This window comes from Heptranchias perlo, chromosome 7, assembly GCF_035084215.1.
Source record: "Heptranchias perlo isolate sHepPer1 chromosome 7, sHepPer1.hap1, whole genome shotgun sequence".
NCBI classification, from domain to species: Eukaryota; Metazoa; Chordata; class Chondrichthyes; order Hexanchiformes; family Hexanchidae; genus Heptranchias; species Heptranchias perlo.
In genome coordinates this window covers 19,250,845-19,273,773 of record NC_090331.1, presented here as the reverse complement: position 1 = coordinate 19,273,773, position 22,929 = coordinate 19,250,845, and the positions used below count along the sequence as shown (strand labels likewise).

General features: G+C 44.7%; 1 protein-coding gene across 4 annotated transcripts in view; it reads right to left on the bottom strand.

Moving 5' to 3' along the window:
* cacnb4a (calcium channel, voltage-dependent, beta 4a subunit) overlaps window positions 1-22,929 on the bottom strand; it is a 143,452-nt gene that overhangs the window by 106,552 nt on the left and 13,971 nt on the right. For 3 of the 4 annotated variants that reach the window (XM_067987130.1, XM_067987133.1, XM_067987134.1), the window contains exon 1: window positions 5,743-5,816. The exons of the other annotated variant lie outside the window; for it this stretch is intronic. In XM_067987130.1, the coding sequence (XP_067843231.1) occupies window positions 5,743-5,799 (57 nt within the window). In that variant the 5' untranslated portion in view covers window positions 5,800-5,816. Of the gene's footprint in view, window positions 1-5,742; window positions 5,817-22,929 lie in introns of those variants that run through there. 4 annotated transcript variants of the gene reach the window in all.

Below are 22,929 nucleotides of genomic sequence, written 5' to 3'. Positions count from 1 at the left end.
ACAGACCGAGGCTCAGCTTCCTGGACCTCTCTGAGCAGCAGTGCATACGGAGGCTCAGAGTCACTCGACATGTAGTCGTGGACATCTGCAGCCTCCTTCATGCCGAGCTGCTCCCGGCTGGCCCGAGCACCATCTTCTTACCTGTCGCTGTCAAAGTCACCACTGCCCTCAATAACTTCTCCTCCGCATCCTTCCATGATGCCACCGGGGACATCGCCGACGTCTCTCAGTCGTCTGCACAAAAGAGCCCTGCAAATACACCTACACCCACTCTGCAGTGACACAATGGGTGGCATCAGGTGTGGGTCCTCATAGTGATCCTCAGGAAAGGGCATTATTGCACAAACCAGACAAGATTCGCGAAGATGTGGCAGTAATGGTGGCAATATAATATGTAATATGAGTTGATCAGAAATTAAAAATAAGTAAAAACCATGACAAACCCTCAAACACCCTTGTGCAACCCCTTCACACTCATGACACGTTTGCCTTACGTTGCCTACTGCACATATGTGATGCATGCCCTGTGGCTGCAGCACAGGTAGTGGCAGGTTGAGTGAGGCTGACCGTGAAAGAGATGCATGAGAGGGTGAGTATGGGATAGAGCCATGAGATTGTATGAGGATTGGGTTGAGTGGTAGTGGCGGGATGAGTACTGGCGAGGTGAGTAGGTGCAGGTAAGATGAGGATGAGGTTTGAGTGGGTGTGAGGGGTGATGTGTCAGAGTAGTGCTGGCAGTGCAGAAGGAGATGTGGGGTGGGGGCATAGATGTGGGGTGGGGGCGTTGATGTGGCAGACGGAGTGTAGGGGAATGAGTAAGTGTACTCACTTTGGCTGATCTACTTAGGTCATTGCAGCGCCTCCTGCACTGTACGCAGGTGGGCGATATGTTGGTGGTGCAGGTGACCTCTTCTGCCACCTCGAGCCAGGCCTTCCTGCTGGAAAAGGCAGGCCGCTTCCTCCCGCCCGCCGGGGGGAAGATCTCTGTCCTCCCCCTCCTCCTCACCCCATCTAATGATACCTGGAGTGAGGCATCATTAAACCTGGAAGCAGCCTTCCCCCTGGGCCGCTCCATGCTGTATTTTTTCCTATTTGTTGTAGCATCTGTCAGTGGAGGACAGCCCCTTTAAATAAAGCTCCTCCAGCTGACAGACCTTACTGCGCATGCGCAGCCCGCCCGTCGCGCAGATCAGCAGTGGGGAACCCGGAAGACCAGGTGAGTGGATCCAATTAGGCTGCGATCGCGCGCGGGGCAAACTGATTTCGCCGGGCAAATAGCTCCCCCGTCGCGAACCCGCAGCCCTGGCAATATCGAGCCCATTATGTTTGTCTTGCAGAATTAGAGTACACAAGTAGTATCCAAAGTTAACAAGCCTCAAGCAAGAAAACTTAAGAATCCCCTCCCCTTCCCTAAACATGGATATGTAGAATAGATTCCCAACAAAAGCATAACCTAACAGTTAGTAACTGAAATATGGCTGCAACTGGGTCAGAATGTGTAATTAAATATACCTGGGTATAAAACTTTCAAGAGGAATAAGGGAAGTAGGGGGGAGGGGAGTAGGAGTATCTAACTGTATCACTGAACTACAAACTGTGGATTTAAACAGAGATGTGGTCCAAAGAGAATCCTGTTGTACTGAGCTAAGGAATAGCAGAACGTGGAAAGGGAACAAATCAAATATACCTCAGTAAAGAAAAAAGGGAGTGCATTGAAGGCTGGGGTTCCATGGATGAATAGGAAAATTAGATCAATTCTGGAACTTACAAAAAAAGTATTTAACAATTACAGGGCAGATAATAAAACAACAAACCAAGATAAATACAATTAAGAAAGGAGAGCTACAAAAATGGAGATTAAACAAGCTAGGAGGAAGCATGAATGAAAATTACGAAAAAAAAATTAAAGTCTTTTTCATAGAATCATACAGCACAGAAGGAGGCCATTCGGCCCATCGTGCCTGTGCCGGATCTTTGATCATTACTAGTAAGAGGATAGTCAAGATAAGGTTAAGATTACTAAGAGATGAAGGAGGCAAGCTTGCAGTCGAGAGTGAAGGATTGGAAAAGTTACATCAGTTTTCACAAAGCAGATGGATAGTGGGATTATTGAATCAGCAGAGGTGGGTGTAGAATAGTTACTGGAAGTTACCAGTCAAAGAAAAATGGTACTAAAAAAAGTTATTCAAACTTAAGATGGACAAATCACTGGGACCTGATGGTTTACATCTGAGGATTCTGAGGGAAGCTAGGGAACACATAGCCAAGGCTATGACTATAATTTTACAAAGGTTTGTGGAAAGGAAAATTGTGCCTAAGGGTTAGAGGGTTGCCCTCTTCAAAAAAAGGTACTTGGCATGGGGATCCCCTATTGGTACACAGCCAGCAGGGTGGTCCACACCCGAGGTCTACCTGCCTTTCTTCCGCCACATTCCCGGCCCTGCCAACCCTCTCCGCTTTGCTAGATTTTCCATGCTTCCCCCCCACTCTGCTATTCTGCTGTAACCATTTACACAGCCTGTGGACCCATCTTATGTTTCAATATCTGTCGCATAATCAACCCCTTTTGCCTTTCACATCATCCCTTTCATCATTTAATCACTATTGCCCTCCATCCTATCCTATTTTGTTCTTTTCCCTGCCCACTTGTTTAAAAGTTGTTCTTCTCTAACATCTTCCAGCTCTGATGAAAGGTCTTCGACCTGAAATGTTCACTCTTGTTTCTCTCTCCACAGATGCTGCCTGGCCTGCTGAGTGTTTTTTCTGTTTTTATTTTGCATTGCATTTGGATTGTAGACATGCGTTTCAATCACACTTTGTAATGCAAACTTAATTTCTCCAGGACAGTCTATGCACTGGAATTAATGGAACAGGGTTCTTATTTATACATTAACAACAAGTGCCTCCTTTAGCCTTTGTATTCTCCAACTGTCCACAGAGAAGTGAAATATTTTAGTCAATTTAAAATTTTGTTTTAATTAATGGAAGAAGTGAATTAACACCAGTAGGTAACCTGATGAACTCAGAGTGCTTGGATGGTAGCCTCATTTCAATGGTCTTCGATAACTTATGTCCCCTGCATTGTCAATTCTGTCATTTCTTCAAGATAATTCCACCAACAATATCAATGAATGTCACTACCTTCAAAATACACAAACTGAGTCCATAAAAATGAATTTTGGTGCAGAAATGCACTGCAGTTTTAAAATGGTTAAAGGCAACAGTATTAGCTCCCCCAATGGCTCAGCAACTTTGTACAATGAGTAGCTGAGCCATACAGACTAGAGACGTCCCAGGTTTGATCCCCTCACTGTGCTGAGTTAACTGATCTCAGCCATGGTGTCACTAGCGATGCTACAACAGCTCTCAGTACCCCTGGGATAGGGAGTGGAAAATCAGCCAGGATCCTGATCACTATCCAGTGATCACTGCTGGAAGGGCACATCTGGACATTGGATGAGGGCAGGTTTCAGCATGGCTGTGATACCCACCCTCCTTGGTTCAAATAGTCTGCTGACGTTCACTGTCAAAACTCACCCATGAATGATGGCCACTTGGGTGAGGTACCAGAGAGTGACCAGTGCCAACTAAAATGGATTTCAGCAAGAGTTGAGAGCTAGTGCCCATGCACTGTGGCCGCCCACCCAGCAATCAGCAATCCCACAGGAAAATGAGGTGGAGGTCCAAGAACACCCATCCCACCTTACTTAAGAGCTTATCGGGCCTGCAGTTACCGACCGCCCTCCCTCCCCCCCACCGCAGGAGAGCACCCCAGAAGTGCGCTGCTCCTGTCCTGGAGCGCCAGGATTTCTTGTCCCAGGCAATTTACATGACCCAGGGAAACCTTAGCACAGAACCACTCCCCACCGACAGGGCCTAGAGCTGGCCAAAGGGGCAGGAAAGTGATGAGCAGCCGCAGACCTCTCGGGTCTGGAGCTGCAAGTCAGGCCTTGGAGATCAGAACCTGCCGATCGCCGCCAACAGCCAGGAAGTACCCAGTTGAACTGTGCACTCTGCAGGGCTTAAAATCGTGCTTAAAAAAATCCTGTGTGCATTCTCCAGCTTGTCCCTGGACTCTGGCAGATTATCCAGTCAGCAGGGATCCAGGAATAGGCCACAGCACCATGTTTTTTGGATGCCCAGCCAGCGGTCCCACAGGAAAATGAGGCAGGAGGCTGGGACCTCCCGTACTGCCTCATTTAAATGCCTCCATTGGGCCTGCAGCTACTGCAGATGCAGACCAAGCTCCAGACCCTCCCACCCCACCCCATGCCCCTGGAAAGCCCTGGATATCCCAATGCAATATAGTAAATCTAGCAGTGGAACCACAACAGAGTTTCGTATACATCTTCCAAGTGTCACAAGAAAAAAAGTCACAATTCACCATTGAAACAAATGCACCAGGCAGTTTCATCCATATGGCAGATTGGCTTAGAATCCTGCAATACACTGTGCATTACTCCACTTAATGGTACTTATCAAATGGAAACTTTAAATACTCCTATTTTGTCTGTTTAGGGTTTTACATCAATGTAAAATACAAGGGAGCTGTTAGTGAATTAACAACGATCCTTTACACCTACGGAATTTTTAATAAAAAAAATATATAATTTTATGTAGGGTTCTAATGAGCAATGTTATATTTATTTTATGGATTTAGAACTTGATCAATGATTTAACTCAGGTACTGTAAAAAGTGCACCGATATCCACTAATATCACAGTTAAAAAGCTATCTGCATGCACTTCCTGTCGGCACTAAAGGTGTTTCCTTCATGTTGTCATGTTTTTGTCACATTTTTTGTGTAATTTTTTCCCATAAATTCCTATGTGCAAATTAATAACCATTTTTGCTTCTGTAAACTTGTCACAGTTATTGCTCAATCAGTTGACTGTGGAGGCAGTTTCTGAGCTGTTGCGTCAGCTCAATTGCCACCTTGACTTTCCTTCAAATAACTTTTACCTTTCATTTTTACCTTTTTAAAAAAAATTATTCAAAGTTACATTGTAAACATTTCCCCCCCCCTCCCCCCCAATGATGTCAGCTAACGTTGGTGTTGGCAAGTTCAAGGGAGAACACGCACAGGAAGATAGAATTCTGATTTGCAATTGGGTTGGGTGTAATTTCTTTATACATCTACCTCTTCCTCCTTAAAGAATCTGCTAACATTTTCTGCCTTTGCTGTTACAAAGCCACCATCACCACAAGGGCTGCAGCAGTTCAAGGAGATGACCCCGAATTATATTCTCAGAGCAACAAGGGACTGGTAATAAATGTGGTTTTATCAGCATCCTATGAACAAATAACAAAAAACAAATCTCTTTGTTTTGCCGCAACATGCAATGTCTCTCTGCAGTCTAAGCTATTGCTACACTCACATGATAGTCTACTGAAGGCAGTCATGGCTATTTACAGCACTGGCTATAATATAGCAGCCACATTTTTATTTATTTATATATTTTACACAAAATAACATTCAATCTATTTGTCATGTAAAATAGCCTTGTATTAAATAACAGTTGGATTAGATTGTATTACAGATGGTTCCATTTCACATGACCGTTGCTATCTGTTGGACGTTCGTGGTTGTGGTGAATTATATTATTGGAACTCCTCTGCCTTAAAGCAATCCAACTGTTGTCTCTCCTCTTTTTAGAATTCCTCAATTATGCTACACCTTCGTAACAAACCAACTGTTTTGTTCACCTCTCTCTTTTGCTCAGGAAACCTCAATATTGTTACCTTCCAACTGTTGTCTCTTTCTTTTCCTCTCTTGAGACGACTGTTATTCTGTCTCATCAGAACTCCTCAGTGGCAGCTCGACTGACAGCTTAGTGGATACTTGTCCTGTGCAACGTCTTGCTAAGTTACACAAAACAGAAGGTCCTAGCTTTGATTCCCAATCTGTGCCGATCTTTCCCGGGGCAGTAGTTAAGGCACTATATTTGGCCTCAGCGTCACTGGGCTAGGGTAGAGAAAGAAATCTGCTAGGGCCTCTGCTGGGAAGTGCGTGTGTAACATCGGGTGAAACAATATCAGACTCAACTGTGCTGCCTATCGAAGTTCAAAAGCCTCCCAGCATTCACTGTCCAGGCTCGCACAATGAAGAATGGACAGTTGGGTGAGGCAGGACTGCTGATGCCGGTGGAACCATGTTATATCGAGTTACATCGAGACGACAGCACAGAAACAGGCCATTCGGCCCAAATGGTCTATGCCAGCATTTATGCTTCACACAAGCCTCATCCCGCCTTACTTCATCTAACCCTATCAGCATACCCTTCTATTCCTTTCTCCCTCATGTGCTCATCTAGCAATCCCTTAAATGCATCTGTGCTATTTGCCTCAACTACGCGTTCCACATTCTTACCAATCTTTGGGTAAAGAAGTTTCTTCTGAACTCCCTATTGGATTTATTAGCGACTATTTTATATTTATGATCTCTAGTTTTGGTCTCCCCCACAAGTGGAAACATTCTCTCTATGTCTACCCTATCAAACCCTTTTATTATCCTAAAGATCTCTATCAGGTCATCCCTCAGCCTTCTCTTTCCTGGAGAAAAGAGCCCCGGCCTTTTCAAATAAGTATATCTTCTCAGTTCTGGTATCACTCTTGTGAATCTTTTTTGCACCCTCTCCTATGCCTCCATATCCTTTCTATAGTATGGAGACCAGAACTGTGCACAATACTCCAATTATGGTCTAACCAAGATTCTAGACAAGTGCAAAATAATTTCTCTGCTTTTAAATTCTATCCCTCTGGAAATGAACCCCAGTGCTTGATTTGCCTTTTTTTTATGGCCTTGTTAACCTGTGCCGCTACTTTAAGTGATTTGTGTATATGTACCCCCAGATCCCTTTGATCCTCTATCCCATTTAGACTCATATTATTCAAACAGTATGTGGCCTCCTTACTCTTCCTGCCAAAATGCACCATCTCACACTTATCTATACTGAAATTCATTTGCCAATTACATGCCCATTCTGCAAGTTTATTAATGTCCTCTGCATTTTGTCGCATTCTTCCTTTGTATTAACTATACCCTCCAATTTGCGTCGTCCGCAAATTTTGAAATTGTACTTCCGATTCCCGAATCCAAATCATTAATTTAAATTGTGAACAACAATGGTCCCAGCACCGATCTCTGTGGAACACCACTTCCCACCTTTTGCCAGTCTGAGTAGCTACCCTTAACCCCTATTCTCTGTTTTCTGTTTTGTATCCAATTTGCTATCCATTCTGCTACCTGTCCCCTGACTCCACATCTTAATCATGAATCTACAATGCGGTACCTTATCGAAGGCCTTTTGAAAATCCAAATATATTATATCTATTACATTACCCTTGTCTACTCTTGCTGTTACTTCCTCAAAGAATTCAATCAGGTTGGTCAAGCATGACTTTCCCTTCATATATTTTCGTTCTCTAGACGTCTTTCTAATACATCTTTGAGTAAAGATTCCATTATCTTTACTCCATGCCTTTCTAAGTGACAGGATAAACCGTCACTTAGAATGGCACGGAGTAATCAAAGACAGTCAGCATGGATTTGTTAAGGGAAGGTCATGTCTGACTAACTTGATTGAATTTTTTGAAGAGGTAACAAGGAGGGTCGATGAGGGTAGTGCATTTAATGTAGTCTACATGGATTTTAGAAAGGCTATTGACAAGGTCTCATATGGCAGACTGATCAAAAAAGTACAAGCTCATGGAATCCAAGGGAGTGGCAAGTTGGATCCAAAATTGGCTCAATGGCAGGAAGCAAAAGGTAATGGTTGACGGGTGTTTTTGTGACTGGAAGGCTGTTTCCAGTGGGGTTCCACAAGGCTCAGTACTAGGTCCCTTGCTTTTTGTGATATATATTAATGATTTGGACTTAAATGTAGGGGGGCATGATTAAGAAATTTGCAGATGATACAAAAATTGGCCATGTGGTTGATAGTGAGGAGGAAAGCTGTAGAATGTAGGAAGATATCAATGGACTGGTCAGGTGGGCAGAAAAGTGGCAAATGGAATTCAATCCAGAGAAGTGTGAGGTAATACATTTGGGGAGGGCAAACAAGGCAAGGGAGTGCACAATAAATGGGAGGATACTGAAAAGTATAAAGGAAGTGAGGGACCTTGGAATGCATGTCCATAGATCCCTGAAGGGAGCAGGACAGGTAGATAAGGTGGTTAAGAAGGCATATGGAATACTTTCCTTTATTAGCCAAGGCACAGAATATAAGAGCAGGGAGATTATGCTGGAATTGTATGAAGCACTGGTTAGGCCACAACTTGAGTACTGTGTACAGTTCTGGTCACCACATTACAGCAAGGATGTAATTGCACTAGAGAAGGTACAGAGGAGATTTATGAGTATGTTGCCAGGACTGGAGAATTTTAACTATGAGGAAAGATTGGATAGGCTGGGGTTGTTCTCTTTGGAACAAAGGAGGCTGAGGGGTGATTTAATTGAGGTGTACAAAATTATGAGGGGCCTAGATAGAGTGGATGGGAAGGACATATTTCCCTTAGCAGAGAGGTCAATAGCCAGGGGGCATAGATGTAAAGTGATTGGTGGAAGGATGAGAGGGGAGCTGAGGAAAAGTTTTTTACCCAGAAGGTGGTAGGGATTTAGAACTCAATGCCTGAAAGGGTGGTGGAGGCAGAAACCCTCAACTCATTTAAAAAGTATTTGGATGTGCACTTGAAGTGCCGTGACCTACAAGGCTACGGACCAAGTGCTGGAAAGTGGGATTAGGCTGGGTGCTCATTTCCGGCCGGCGCAGACACGATGGGCCGAATGGCCTCCCTCTGTGCCGTAAATTTTCTATGATTCTAATCTATGATTCTATGATTCTATCTTTCCTACCATCAACGTGAAGCCAACTAGTCAATAGTTCCCTGGACTTGTTCTATCTCCCTTTTTAAATATAGGAATAACATTAGCTGTCCGCCAGTCCTCTGGCACTATTCCCTTTTGTAATGAATTTTTATATTATATAATAGTGCCTCTGCTATCTCCTCCCTAACTTCATACAATATTTGTGGATGTAATCCATTTTTGTACAAGCCCATGGAAGCCCTAACTTCATATAATATTTGTGGATGTAATCCATCCGGACCAGGGGTTTTATCCTTTCTTATTGCAGTAAGAATCAACAGCTTCAGGACAGAACACAATAAATAAGGCAAGAAAATTGGGAGGGGGAGGGAAACCCCACAATGGCATTACAGCCTTGTAACAATCCATTGCTACCTCTCTGTCTATTTTTTTTATGGGGGAAATCTTCAATTGTGTTACAGTTTTTAACTGCCCAGTCACTATTCTATTCCTTTCTCTTTTTCTCTGATCAGAACTGCCAGCTGTATTGCACATTATAATAATCCAACTGTTAATCTCTCTAACACAGAAAATAATTAGATTTAACTGATTCCCTTGTATCTTAGAGCAACTCCTACTTAGTATAATGGGAAGGGGAAGGTCTTTTTTATAGCCTTGTGATACTGACTGTCCTGTCTGAACCCCAGCAGTCTGCTGGGAGGACAGCAAGCCAAATCTCTGTTAATTTAGTGCAGAGAGCGGTAGATGGCCTCAGGCTGGATTTTGTCAATCTGATCGATTGTGATACATTTTTTAAATTGTTAATAGTCCAATAATGCACAAATTGACAACTTTGCAGTAGTGTAAATCTCCCTGATCCCTGGTAGACGATCCCTGATCCCTGGTAGACGAATACTGAATATTGTAAAGTGAAGATAATCATAGGTTGCTTTTTGGTACTGATAAATGTAGCTGATCCATGATCTACAGTGAGGGGATGGGTCGAGAGGAAGTGGAGAAACGCCAGCCTTATGATGAACCATTTTGGTGGCCCTTATAGTCTGACAGAGTGGTGCAGCTAGCCTAAATGAATTGGTGTGAATCTTTGATCTCTAGTGGCTTAGTGGGGAAAATGGTAAAAAAGGAGAGAAAGACATGCATTTATATAGTGCCTTTCATGACCTCAGGCCATCCCAAAGCGTTTTATAGCCAATAAAGTACTTTTAAAGTGTAGTCACTGTTGTAATGTAGGAAACACGGCACCCAAATTGCACACAGCAAGGTTACACAAACAGCAATGTGATAATGACTAGGTAATCTGTTTCAGAAGTGTTGGTTGAGAAATAAATATTGGCCCAGACACTGGGGATAACTCCCCTGCTCTTCTTTGAAATAGTGTCATGGGATCTTTTACATCCACCTGAGAAGGCAGACAGGACCTCAGGTTTAAAGTCTCATCTGAAAGAAGACACCTCCGACAGTGCAGGACTCCCTCAGTACTGCACTGGAATGTCAGCCTACATTTTGTGCTCAAGTCTCTGATGTGGGACTTGAACCCACAACTTTCTGAGTCAGAGGCGAGAGTGCTACCAACTGACATGGCTGACGGTAAGTAACCTTATGGCAAGGAACGAGAGTAAGAATCACAATCATTTTTAGTTGTGTGCTTGGGCTTTGTCATACAGATTCCATTCTGGCTTTCAGATTGTACACTTTTTTCTAATTTCACTCAATATCTGAATAAATCCCAAATCTCCCTTTGTAATTGGTATTGTTAAGCATCACATTCTGCACTAATCATAGGAAATATGCTTGTGGGAGCACTGCAGCCTTGAAACATTTTTCATTCATTCTTCAAAGCAAAATATAACACATTAACTTTAAGTGACTCAGCATTAACTGTCTCATGGTTTCAATCATGTCTCCCACACTGCAGGTCCTAAGAGATCAACCAAACTTATTGTTTAGCAATCCTCAGCTCTTAAGTAATCAAAACAACTGAGCTAAGCAGACCAACATCCCAAATCAGCACAACTAGTGTCAAACAATGTAGAGTTATGTCCATGAAGAGAAAGAAGCATATAGCAACACTGTGATAACTTGACATGAGAACACAGGTTCAAAACGAATAAAAGACAAATTTATACAGATAACAGGAAGTTCTTCTTTACACAAAGTACATGAAATGGACTTCTGGTTTCAGCAGCGGAGGTAAATCCCTGGAATCAGAAGAATCGCTCAAACGCTTTGAAGGGGTGGGGGAACTTCGGTCTTTCTGGACAGGTGAACTAAGATGGGCCGAATGGCTTTCATAGAATTACATAGAATGTACAGCAAAGAAACAGGCCATTTGGCCCAACTGGTCCATGCCAGTGTTTATGCTCCACATGAGCCTCCTCCCACCTCGCTTCATCTAACCCTATTAGCATAACCTTCTATTCCTTTCTCTCTCATGTGTTTACCTAGCTTCCCCTTAAATGCATCTATGTTATTCTCCTCAACTACTCCTTGTACTTGTGTTCTATGTTCTAACCATACAATCAAAGAATCATAGAATCATAGAATCACAGAAAGTTACGGCATAGAAGGAGGCCATTCGGCCCATCGTGTCTGTGCCAGCCGAAAAAGAGCTATCCAGCTTAATCCCACTTTCCAGCACTTGGTTCGTAGCCCTGTAGGTTACGGCACTTCAAGTGTACATCCAAGTACTTTTTAAATGAGTTGAGGGTCTCTGGATGTACCACCTTTCAGACAGTGAGTTCCAGACCTCCACCACCCTCGGGCGAAAAATTTCCTGAAATGGTCCCAGTGGACTCGAAGATAGCAAATGTTACCCCGCTATTCAAGAAGGGAGGGAGAGAGAAAACAGGGAACTGCAGGCCAGTTAGCCTGACATCAGTAGTCGGGAAAATGCTGGAATCCATTATCAAGGAAGTGGTAATAAGGCACTTAGAAAATCATAATATGATTAGGCAGAGTCAACATGGTTTTATGAAAGGGAAATCGTGATTGACAAATTTATTAGAGTTTTTTGAGGATGTAACTAGCAGGGTAGATTAAGGGGAACCAGTGGATGTAGTATATTTGGATTTTCAAAAGGCATTCGATAAGGTGCCACATAAAAGGTTGTTGCACAAGGTAAGGGCTCGTGGGGTAGGGGGTAATATATTAGCATGGATAGAGGATTGGCTAAAGGACAGAAAACAGATAGTAGGGATAAACGGGTCATTCTCAGGTTGGCAGTCTGTAACTAGTGGGGTGCCGCAAGGATCGGTGCTTGGGCCTCAGCTATTTACAATCTATATTAATGACTTCGTTGAAGGGACCGATTGTAATGAATCCAAGTTTGCTGATGATACAAAGCTCGGTGGGAAAGTAAGCTGTGAGGAGGACACAAAGAGTCTGCAAAGGGATATAGACAGATTAAGTGAGTGGGCAAGAAGGTGACAGATGGAGTATAACGTGGGGAAATGTGAAGTTATTCACTTTGGTCGGAAGAATAGAATAACAGAATATTGTTTAAATGGTGAGAAGCTATTAAATGTTGGTGATCAGAGAGACTTGGGTGTCCTCATACAAGAAACACAAGAAGTTAGTATGTAGGTACAGCGGGCAATTAGGAAAGCAAATGGCCTGTTGGCCTTTATTGCAAGCGGGTTGGAGTACAAGAGTAAGGAAGTCTTACTACAGTTGTACAGGGCTTTACTGAGACCTCACGTGGAGTAATGCATACAGTCTTGGTCTCTTTATCTAAGGAAGGATATACCTGCCTTGGAGGTGGTGCAACTAAGGTTCACTAGATTAATTCCTGGGAAGAGAGGTTGAGTAGAATGGGCCTATACTCTCTGGAGTTTAGAAGAATGAACATTTAAAATTGTACAAAATTGTGAGGGGACTTGACAGGGTAGATGCTGAGAGATTGTTTCCCCTGGCTAGAGAGTCTAGAACTAGGTGGCATAGTTGCAGGATAAGGGGTCGGCCATTCAAGACTGAGATGAGGAGGAATTTCTTCACTCAAAGGGATGTGAATCTTTGGAATTCTCTACACCAGAGGGCTGTGGAAGTTGAGTCATTGAATATATTCAAGGCTGAGATAGCTAGATTTTTGGACTCTAGGGAATCAAGGGATATGGGGATCGGGCGGGAAGGTGGAAGATCAGCCATGATCTGATTGAATGGCGGAGTAGGCTTGAGGAGCCTTACGGCCTACTCCTGCTTCTATTTCTTATGTCCTCAGCTCCCGTCTAATCCTTCTACCAATTACTTTAAATCTATGCCCCCGGTCACTGATCCCTCTGCTAAGGGAAATAGGTCCTCCCTATCCACTCTATCCAGTCCCGTCATAATTTTATATACCTCAATTAAATCTCCCCTCAGCTTCCTTTGCTCCAAAGAAAACAACCCCGGCCTGGCCAACCTTTTCTCATAGCTACAATTCTCCAGTCCTGGCAACATCCTTGTAAATCTCCTCCTGTACCCTCTCTAATGCAATCACATCTTTCCTGTAATGTGGTGACCAGAACTGTACGTAGTACTCAAGCTGAGGCCTAACCAATGTTTTATACAGTTCTAGCATAACCTCCCTGCTCTTATATTCTGTGCCTCAGCTAATAAAGGAAAGTATCCCATCTGCCTTTTTAACCACCTTATCTACCTGTCCTGCTCCCTTCAGGGATCTGTGGACATGCACTCCAAAGTCCCTTTGTTCCTCTACACTTCTCAGTATCCTCCCATTTATTGTGTACTCCCTTGCCTTGTTTGCCCTCCCCAAATGCATTACCTCACACTTCTCTGGATTGAATTCCATTTGCCACTTCTCTGCCCATCTGACCAGTCCATCGGTATCTTCCGGCAGTCTACAGCAGTTTCTCCTGAATTCCTTATTGGATTTATTGGTGGCTGTCTTACATTTATGGCCCCTAGAACCATAGAACCATGGAACCATAGAAAAGATACAGCACAGAAGGGGGCCATTCGGCTCATCGTGTCCGCGCCAGCTCGAAGAACAACCAGGTGCCCATTCTAATCCCACCTTCCAGCACCCGGTCCATAGCCCTGCAGCTTACAGCACTTTAGGTGCAGGTCCAGGTACTTTTTAAAAGAGTTGAGGGTCCCTGCCTCTACTACCAACTCGGGCAGCGAATTCCATATACCCAGCACCCTCTGGGTAAAAAAGTTTTTCCTCATGTCCCTTCGAATCCTTCCGCCAATCAGCTTAAATCTATGTCCTCTAGTTCTTGAACTCTCCGCTAGGAGAAACAGGTACTTCCTGTCTACTCAATCTAGGCCCTTCATAATTTTGTACACCTCAATCATGTCTCCCCTCATCCTCCTCTGCTCCAAGAAAAACAACCCCAACCTATCCAATCTCTCCTCATAGCTGCAATTTTCAAGCCCTGGCAACATTCTTGTAAATCTTCTCTGCACTCTCTCCAGAGCAATTACGTCCTTCCTGTAATGTGGTGACCAGCACTGCGCACAATACTCCAGCTGTGGCCGTACCAGCGTTTTATAAAGTTCCATCATTACATCCCTGCTTTTGTATTCTATACCTCGGCTAATAACGGGGAGCATTCCGTATGCTTTCTTCACAATCTACCTGTACTGCCACCTTCAGGGATCTGTGCACATACACTCCAAGGTCTCTCACTTCCTCTAGCCCTCTCAATATATTCCCATTTAAGGCGTATTCCCTTTTACTGTTTGCCCTCCCTAAGTGCGTTACCTCACACTTCTCTGGGTTGAACTCCATTTGCCACTTTTCCATCCACTCCACCAACCCATTGATATCTTCTTGGAGTCTGCTATCTTCTTCACTATCAACTACACGGCCAATTTTTGTGTCATCTGCAAATTTGCCAATCATGCCCCCTACATTCAAGTCCAAATCATTGATATATACCACAAACAGCAAGGGACCCAACACTGAGCCTTGTGGCACACCAAGGAAACAGATTTCCATTCACAAAGACATCCATCGACTTTTACTGAGCCAATTTGGGATCCAATTCGTCACATTTCCCTGTGGGCTTTTACCTTTCTGACCAGTCTGCCATGTGGGACCTTGTCAAATGCCTTACTAAAATCCATGTAGACAACATCCACTGCACGACCCTCATCAATCCTCCTTGTCACTTCCTCAAAGAATTCAATCAGATTTGTAAGGCAGATTTGTAATCCATGCTGACTATCCCTGATTAAACCATGCCTTTCCAAGTGACAGTTTATCCTATCTCTCAGTATTGATTCTAATAGTTTGCCCACCACCAAGGTAAGACTGACCGGCCTATAATTGTTTGATCTTTCCCTCATACCCTTTTTAAACAATGGTACTATGTTTGCAGTCTTCCAGTCCTCCGGTACCTCCCCTGTATCTAGTGAGGATTGGAAAATGATCCTCAGAGCATCCGCTATTTCCTCGCTGGCTTCCTTCAATAGCCTAGGAAACAATCCATCTGGCCATAGTGACTTATCAACTTTCAAGGACTCCAGTCCCTCTAGCACTTCCTCTCTCGTTATGTTTACCTTATCCAATATTTCACACCTCTCCTCTTTAACTACTACGTCTGGATCATCCCTTTCCTTTGTGAATACAGAGACAAAATATTCATTTAAAACCCTACCCACATCCTCTGCTTCTACACACAAGTTACCCTTATCATCCCTGATAGATCTCACCTTTCCCTTAGCTATCCTCTTGTTCTTAATGCACTGATAAAACATCTTTGGGTTTCTTTAATCTTACTAGCTAATATTTTTTCATGCCCTCTCTTTGCTTTCCTTATTTCCTTTTTTACGTCATTCCTGTACTTTCTATACTCCTCTAGGCTTTCTGCAGTATTTAGTTTTCTGTGACAGTCATAAGTCTCCTACAAGTGGAAACATCTTCTCTACGTCCACCCTATCAAGCCCTTCCATAATCTTAAAGGTCCCCCCTCAGCCTTCTCCTTCCTGCTCTGTATCTGTCTTGTGATTAGGCTGCTTTCCAGAAAGCCAATTTCTAGAAACTAGATGAGGAGGGTTAAGATTGGTGAGATATCAGGCAGCACAGCCCACTGACACCAGCCATGGACTCTACCCTTGCTACTTTCTAGTTGGACAGCAAGGCCTTTCTTTAAATATTTACTGCTTGAAATATTGAGGCACTTAAAACAAGAGCAAAAAATTGAGCAACAGCCGCCCAACATTAATTGAAGGACGTCGATTGGCCGAGAGGTGGACATGGGGCCTTAGGTTGACAGGGCTCATTCAGCTTTTTATCCTTCTGAGACACATAATCATCTCTTAGGATACGGCGAGAAAACGGGAGGCTGCAGGGGTGAGTGCTGCTTGCCAGACTGTTGCAGTATCCCCCCGGAGGTTTAGGAATAGAAATGAAAATCAGTGCTGCATCCGGTGCCCGTATGTGTAATGCCTCTCTATCCCTCTCCATAAAACACATAAAACTGTGCAAATCCAGCAATTCCCTGACACGCAATGAATGTCAATGGGGCGGCTGACGGCAAGGGTCCAATTTTTTCATTTTTTGCGAGGCTAACGGCGGAGCGGCGCAAATCGGCCAGCAATCTGTGGTGAATCGGAATTCACGGCGTATCTCTTCCTAGCCACAAGTTGCTGGTTTTCTTAATGGCGGGCGGCAGGAACTCACCAATATTTGTCCAGCAATTTCTGGGCCAATGTGGCAAGCCTTCAAACGCTCCATCTACCAACGCTGGCTGTGGCCACACCCAAGCTGCATTTATACTTTCAATCTAATAGAGAGCACATTGTGATTGAGTCACAATTCCCTAAAACGAATGCAGTGCACAGATCTACTCACACACTGGGAGGTACCTGCCAGATACATGTGCTGACATTAGATTCCTCGTTTCAATTACTCACATTCTGTACTAGCTTACTGTGAATCTCCTACACTGTAGCCCCGCACAGCTCCAAAAAGGAAATTATTATTTTTTTAATCTCTGAAATCCAGTTGTAATGAAGAACTCCCCGTCAGTTATTTTGCAACTGTGCTGCAATCTTAGAGATGTGAACCTGCAGAACGAGTAGAATTAGGGTTAAATTATTAACACTTACAATCACCAATAAGCCCCAGACACTCGAAAACCCAATGATAACAGTGACTTCACAAATAGAACAAAAAGCTGCTGACAACTGATACTTCCCCTGTCATTCTAGCACAGAAAGTGATAGTATTTTGATTTCTGTATTCATTTGCAGTGACAAACCCTATTAGGAATTTTCACCACCTTGTGATGCAGTCAGATATTGAGGTCTTTGCTAAGGTTGCCCACTCACTGCCTGAAGGAAGCAAAAACGTGGGACACAGTATCTGACTAATGTTCCACACATACTGGTTTACAGATATTTATTTCACTTACTAGGCCAAGCTAAATTGATTTTTAGTCATTTGTTAAACTCTATTTAACTGAGTTTTTTTTGTTGCAACGATTGTTTATTCAGCCAGAATGACATATATCCTAACTTAAGTACGATGACACATTGATGTTGCATTATTTCTGTATCAATTTTGGAAGCGTACCTCGAAACGGAAATATTAACCCTCTAGAATTTAACATTTTCTTATTGAAAATGTTTAGAAATTGATAAAGCAAAATTTTGCTGTCTTACAAATGTTATAGGCACGATTTTAAAAGCAAAATGCGGGTGTGTTGGGGTTGGGAGGGGCGGGGCAAAGAAAATTGGGATTTTCTGGAGTGGGAAGGAATCCCGGCTCCAATCCGACGAAAAACGCGCACGAGCCAGAGCCATCTGGGCGCACACGCTGTTCCCGAACCCGGAAGTTCCGGTTGCAATTAAAGCCGGCTAAACGATATTTAAAGCAGCAATTCAAGTACTTCAAGTACTTGAACATGCATGAAAGTCATTAACAATGATGGCAAGCAATTTCAAAGCTGCCTCAATGTGTTTTCCATGCTGTGCGAAACACGGTATCGGAAATTCGTCGGGTTGCAGCCAGCAGCCATTTGGACATTTAAATCCCTGTTTGACAGATGGGGATAAAAGGTGAGTTATTGCAGCAGGGCACTCAAATATCTCAGAAAAACTTTTGGTTTACACTCAGAATTGTTCTGTTTACACATATTAAAGTACTTTTTGGACCCCCTCAAACTGACAACATCAGGATAGGGGGCACAATGGCTGCATTCACCAGTACATCCAAGGACGAGCAACATCACCATCCACGCTAGGCACAGCGTGCACTTCCACCACTTGCAGCTCCACCACACAGAGGTGCACCACAAGCACCTGCACAAGAATACAGAGGGCAACAACAGAGGGACCAATGTCACAGGAGGTACTACCCTCGTGAGAGGATCTACAGACCGAGGCTGACCTTCCTGGACCTCTCTAAGGAGCAGTGCATACGGAGGCTGAGAGTGAGTCACCAGGTGGTCGAAGACGTTTGTAGTCTCCTTCATGCCGAGCTGCTCCCGGCTGGGCCTGGCGGCATTGTATTGCCCATCGAAGTTAAAGTGACCACTGCCCTCAATTTCTTTGCCTCCAGGTCATTCCAGGGTGCCACCGGTGGCATTGCCAGGGTCTCTCAGTCGTTTGCCCACAAGTGCATAAGACAGGCCACAGTTTCGCAGGGCGTCCCACTACACCAACTTCCCCATGGACCACCTCAGCCAGACAGAGAAAGCAATGGGTTTCCACTCTGTGGCTGGCTTCCCACGGTTACAGGGTGCAATCGATTGCATGCATATAGCAATCCGAGCACCTCCACACGAGCCAGGACTATTCATCAACAGAAAGGGGTATCACTCCATCAACGCGGAGTTCATTTGCGACCACCAGGAAAAGATTTCTTCACGTGTGAGCCAGATTCCCTGGCAGCTGCCACGATTTCTTCATTCTGAGGGAATCCAACATCCCGTCCCTCTTCCACACACCAAACAGCCTTAAGGGCTGTCTCCTCGGAGACAAGGGATATCCCCTGCACATGTGGAGGAACCCCATCAGCGAGCAACAGCACTGATACAACGACAGTCACATCGCCACCAGGTCTGTCATTTGAAAATACGATAGGGTTGCTGAAGATGTGATTTCGGTGCCTGGATCGGTCTGGAGGAGTGCTTCAATACGCACCAGCGAGAGTAGGTAGAATTATAGTCATCCATTGTGTCCTGTACAACACGGCACAACAGAGAGGGGTACCGGTTGATGAGGTCCCATGCCCTCATCCAGCATCCACATCTGCCAGCAACATTGAGGAGGAAGAGGAGGAGGAAGTGGAGGAGGAGGAGGAGGCGGAGGAGCCCATCGGCAGAACAGCGGCTCATTTGGCTGCTCATGAGGCCAAGGAGTCACTAATATTTGAACGAGTCTCATAAGGACATATGGAAAGTGAGGATAGTCCAGTCCTCAGACCACCTGGAAAGAACTGCGCCAACACCAGCCCCCCAACCCCTGCACAAAACAGTCCTACAACTACACAAACACCCACTGTGAACACACCCACTGGGTGGCATCAAGTCTTGCCGTTCATGATGAAGCACATGAAAAGGCGCGATCACAAAAGGCATTCAAGAATGGGCAAGACGTAGCAGTAATGGTGAGAATGATAACATTTAATGTGAATTTAACAAAAAGCAAATATAAATGAAAAACATGACAGTCTGCTAGATACCCTGGTGCATCCCCTTCGTGATCACAAATCCTCAGCCTTTCCCTTCCTACTACTTCCATGTGATGCATCCCCTGTGGCTGCAGCAGAGGTAGTGGCAGGTTGCTCATGTTCATGCCCTGACTGCCTAGATGTTTTCGGCCTACGCCCTCTGGGCTTCGGAGCCCGTGAGGGCCCCGTCAAAGACTGCTCCACCTGCACCTGTGCAGGGGCAGACTCGGCCACCTGGAGAGGAGGCAGCATTGCAGGTACTGGTTGAGAGGGGGGCAACGGGTGAGACATGGGAGCGCTTTAAGTGGAGTCCCCACTTCCATGTCCCGTTTCGCCGTCATCCCTCTCCTGGGCCTGGCCCACATCACTTCTACCACCCTGCAGGAGAACAGTTTGGAGGACACGTATGGTGCCTTGGAAGCCTTGTTGTAAAGTTTCTGTCTGCCTGTTTAAGGCGGCAGAATATTGTTCACCGTGAGTCCGAACAGCCATTGTTAGGACCTGAATGGACTCATTTGTCAGCTGTGCTTGAAGCTCAATGGAGGCTAGCCTTCTCTCCATCACAGACATTCCTGCACTTACCTGCGCCACTATCTCAGAGATTCCCTCCTGTTCTTGTGCCACCATTCCATTCATACAGGAGTTGGACTCCTCCATCCTCTGCACTATTGTGGAGAGTGCGCGTGGCATCTGTTCCAGTACCTCACAAATGTGCTGCTGCCACTCCATCATTCTCCTTTTAAAGGATGGCCCCCGGGGTTCAGCATCTGCATCCAGCTGAGCAGAGCCTGGATAGGAGTGCGCCCCCCTACGCGGACTCGCCACAGCTGCCCGTCACCAGTGTCTGCTCGTGTTCACTTGTGTGTGGTAACTCACCAGGTGCCAACCCAACTAACTGAATAATAGGACCCACCGAGGTGTGAGTATCTGCGCTGGTGGATGGCTCGCTAAGATGTGACTGTGCACCCTCAGAGGCCGGGAGCACCTCTGAGGAATCACCCTCTCCCATCAGTGCGGTCGTTGAAGGGCCTGGAAGAGAACAGAAGGCAATATTAAGCATCATCACAGATGTGTAATATTGCAATTGAGGTGCTCAACATGCCAATCATTCTTGACATCAATTCATGTTGTGTGTGATGAATGTTAAAATAGCATCACCAGACATTTGTGGGGTGCCAGTCTCGGCGTCCCTGACGGACAGGCACTCGAGGGTGTGGCTGATCTCCAGGGCCTCCTCCTTCGCCTCTGTGAGGACCACTACTTGTTGTGGCCCCCCCTCCAGTCCCTGCCCTCTCCCGTGCATTTTGCGCTCTTTTCTCCTACAAGGGGAGAAAGTACAGCCATGTGAGTGAATGAGGGTGAAGTGGTCAGCTTTGGGAGAGGCTGACCATGAAAGAGATGCATCAGAAGGTGAGTATCAGACAGAGACATCACATTGGTTGAGGATTGGAGTGAGTGGTAGTGGTGGGGTCACAAATGGGGAGGTGAGGAAATGCTCAGGAAGTGAAGCTAAGTTGAGGATGAGCCTTAAGTGGGTGTGAGGAGTGATGTGATGGTGTAGTCTTAGCAGTGCAGAATGAGTTGGGGGGGGAGGGGTGGTGATGTGCACTATGGAATGCAGGAGAATTATTAAGTGTACTCACTTTTGCTGACCTAGTTAGGTCATTGAAACGCTTCCTACACTGGATCCAACTGCGGCAGATGTTGCTACAGCTGCTGACCTCCTCTGCTGCCTCGAGCCAGGATGGCAGAGGAAGGGCGCTTCCTCCTGTCGGCCGGGTAAAATATTTCCCTCCTCCTCCTCACCACGGTCAGCAGCCCCTCAAGTGAGGCGTCGCTGAATCTTGGAGCTGGCTTGCCGCTCTGCTGCTCCATTCTGTCTCCTTGCTCCTTGCGTCAGCAAAAGCCATTGGTACAACAGCCCTTTAAATCCAGACACTTCAGAAGGTCATGCGGGTGTGCAGTCCGCCCACTGCGCAGCTTTTGGACGGCAAACCCAGAAACAAGGTTAATGGCCACCAATTAAGTCGCGATCACGCGGGGAATGGTAAGGTTTTGGTATCCGGGTTACTCGCGTGCCCAATGACCGCCCCCCCACCCCCGCTGCCATCCCTCCTGCATTTTAAAATGGTGCCACATGTTGTTTTCAAAGCGACTGATTGCAGTTTTTTTCAAAAGATTATTGAAGAAAGATTTTACATTTATATAGCACCTTTCATCCTTTCATTATCTCAGGACATCCCAAAGTGCTTCACAGCCAATGAAGTATTCTTGTAATGTAGTCACTGTTGTGAAGTAGGGAAATACAGCAGCCAATTTGTGCACAGCAAGGTCCCACAAACAGCAATGAGATAAATGACCAATGAAACTGTTTTTTAGTGATGGTGGTTGAGGGATAAATATCAGCCAGGATATCAGGAGAGTTCCCCCGTTATTGTTCAAAAAGGACCATGGGGTCTTTTACATCCACCCTGGAGGGCAGATGGAACCTCGGTCTAATGTCTCATCCGAAAACGGCACCTTCAACCATGCAGGACTCCCTCAGTACTGTACTGAAATGTCAGCCTAGATTATGTGCTCAAATCTCTGGGATGGGCCTTGAACTCATAACCAGAGGCAAGAGTGCTACCACTGAGCCAAAACTGACACCCTTTTTTGCATTAAAGTAACTCTCCATTTGACAGTTACATTTATGTTGCATTTTGAGAATGTAAAAATAGCTTTTGGCAATTATATATACAATATTATAGCTTTTCATGCAACTGATAGTGAACACTATATAAGAACATCTAATTTAGAAAATTTATAATCTTGGGAAATTGCTGAGATCATTTCCATTTAGCACCAAAACCTTAATTGGTGGTTTACATGTCTCACTGAAAGTGCATAACATTGACTTGCTAAACTCTCTGTTACTTGTAGTTTTGCAACCATGGATGCTACACAGATAAACTATTTGTGAGTCATGATTTATCCTTCCATCTATGAAATTCCACTCCATCATTACTGTAAAATTCCCAAAATTCGATACACTGAAGAAGCCCGGTTATCTGGAATATTGTGACGTTAAATGCATCTTTTCAGCACAGTTTATTAATATGTTTTGGTTGACACTAAAATATCGGTAATTCAAACCTATTCAGCGAATCTGGCAACCTAACTTCTTATTTCCCAAGAACACATTAGAGGTCTTCAACCTTCCTTCACCATCCTGCAGTACTACTGATGTCTTGATACAGATTGACACTTTTAGGGGAACCAGTTCTGAGGTTGAGTGTTACTCTATGATTTATTTATCGGAGAACTATCCTCCACGTTTCCTTTTGTACATACTATTTTCAAAATTCAATTAACAACAAAGCCATTGAGTGGGGTGGACAGTAACTACAGCAATAGAACATAAGAAAATCCAGTGTAAGAAAAAGGCACTCAGCCCATCAGAATCCATGATGATTATTCTATCACGGACTTCCTTCCCATA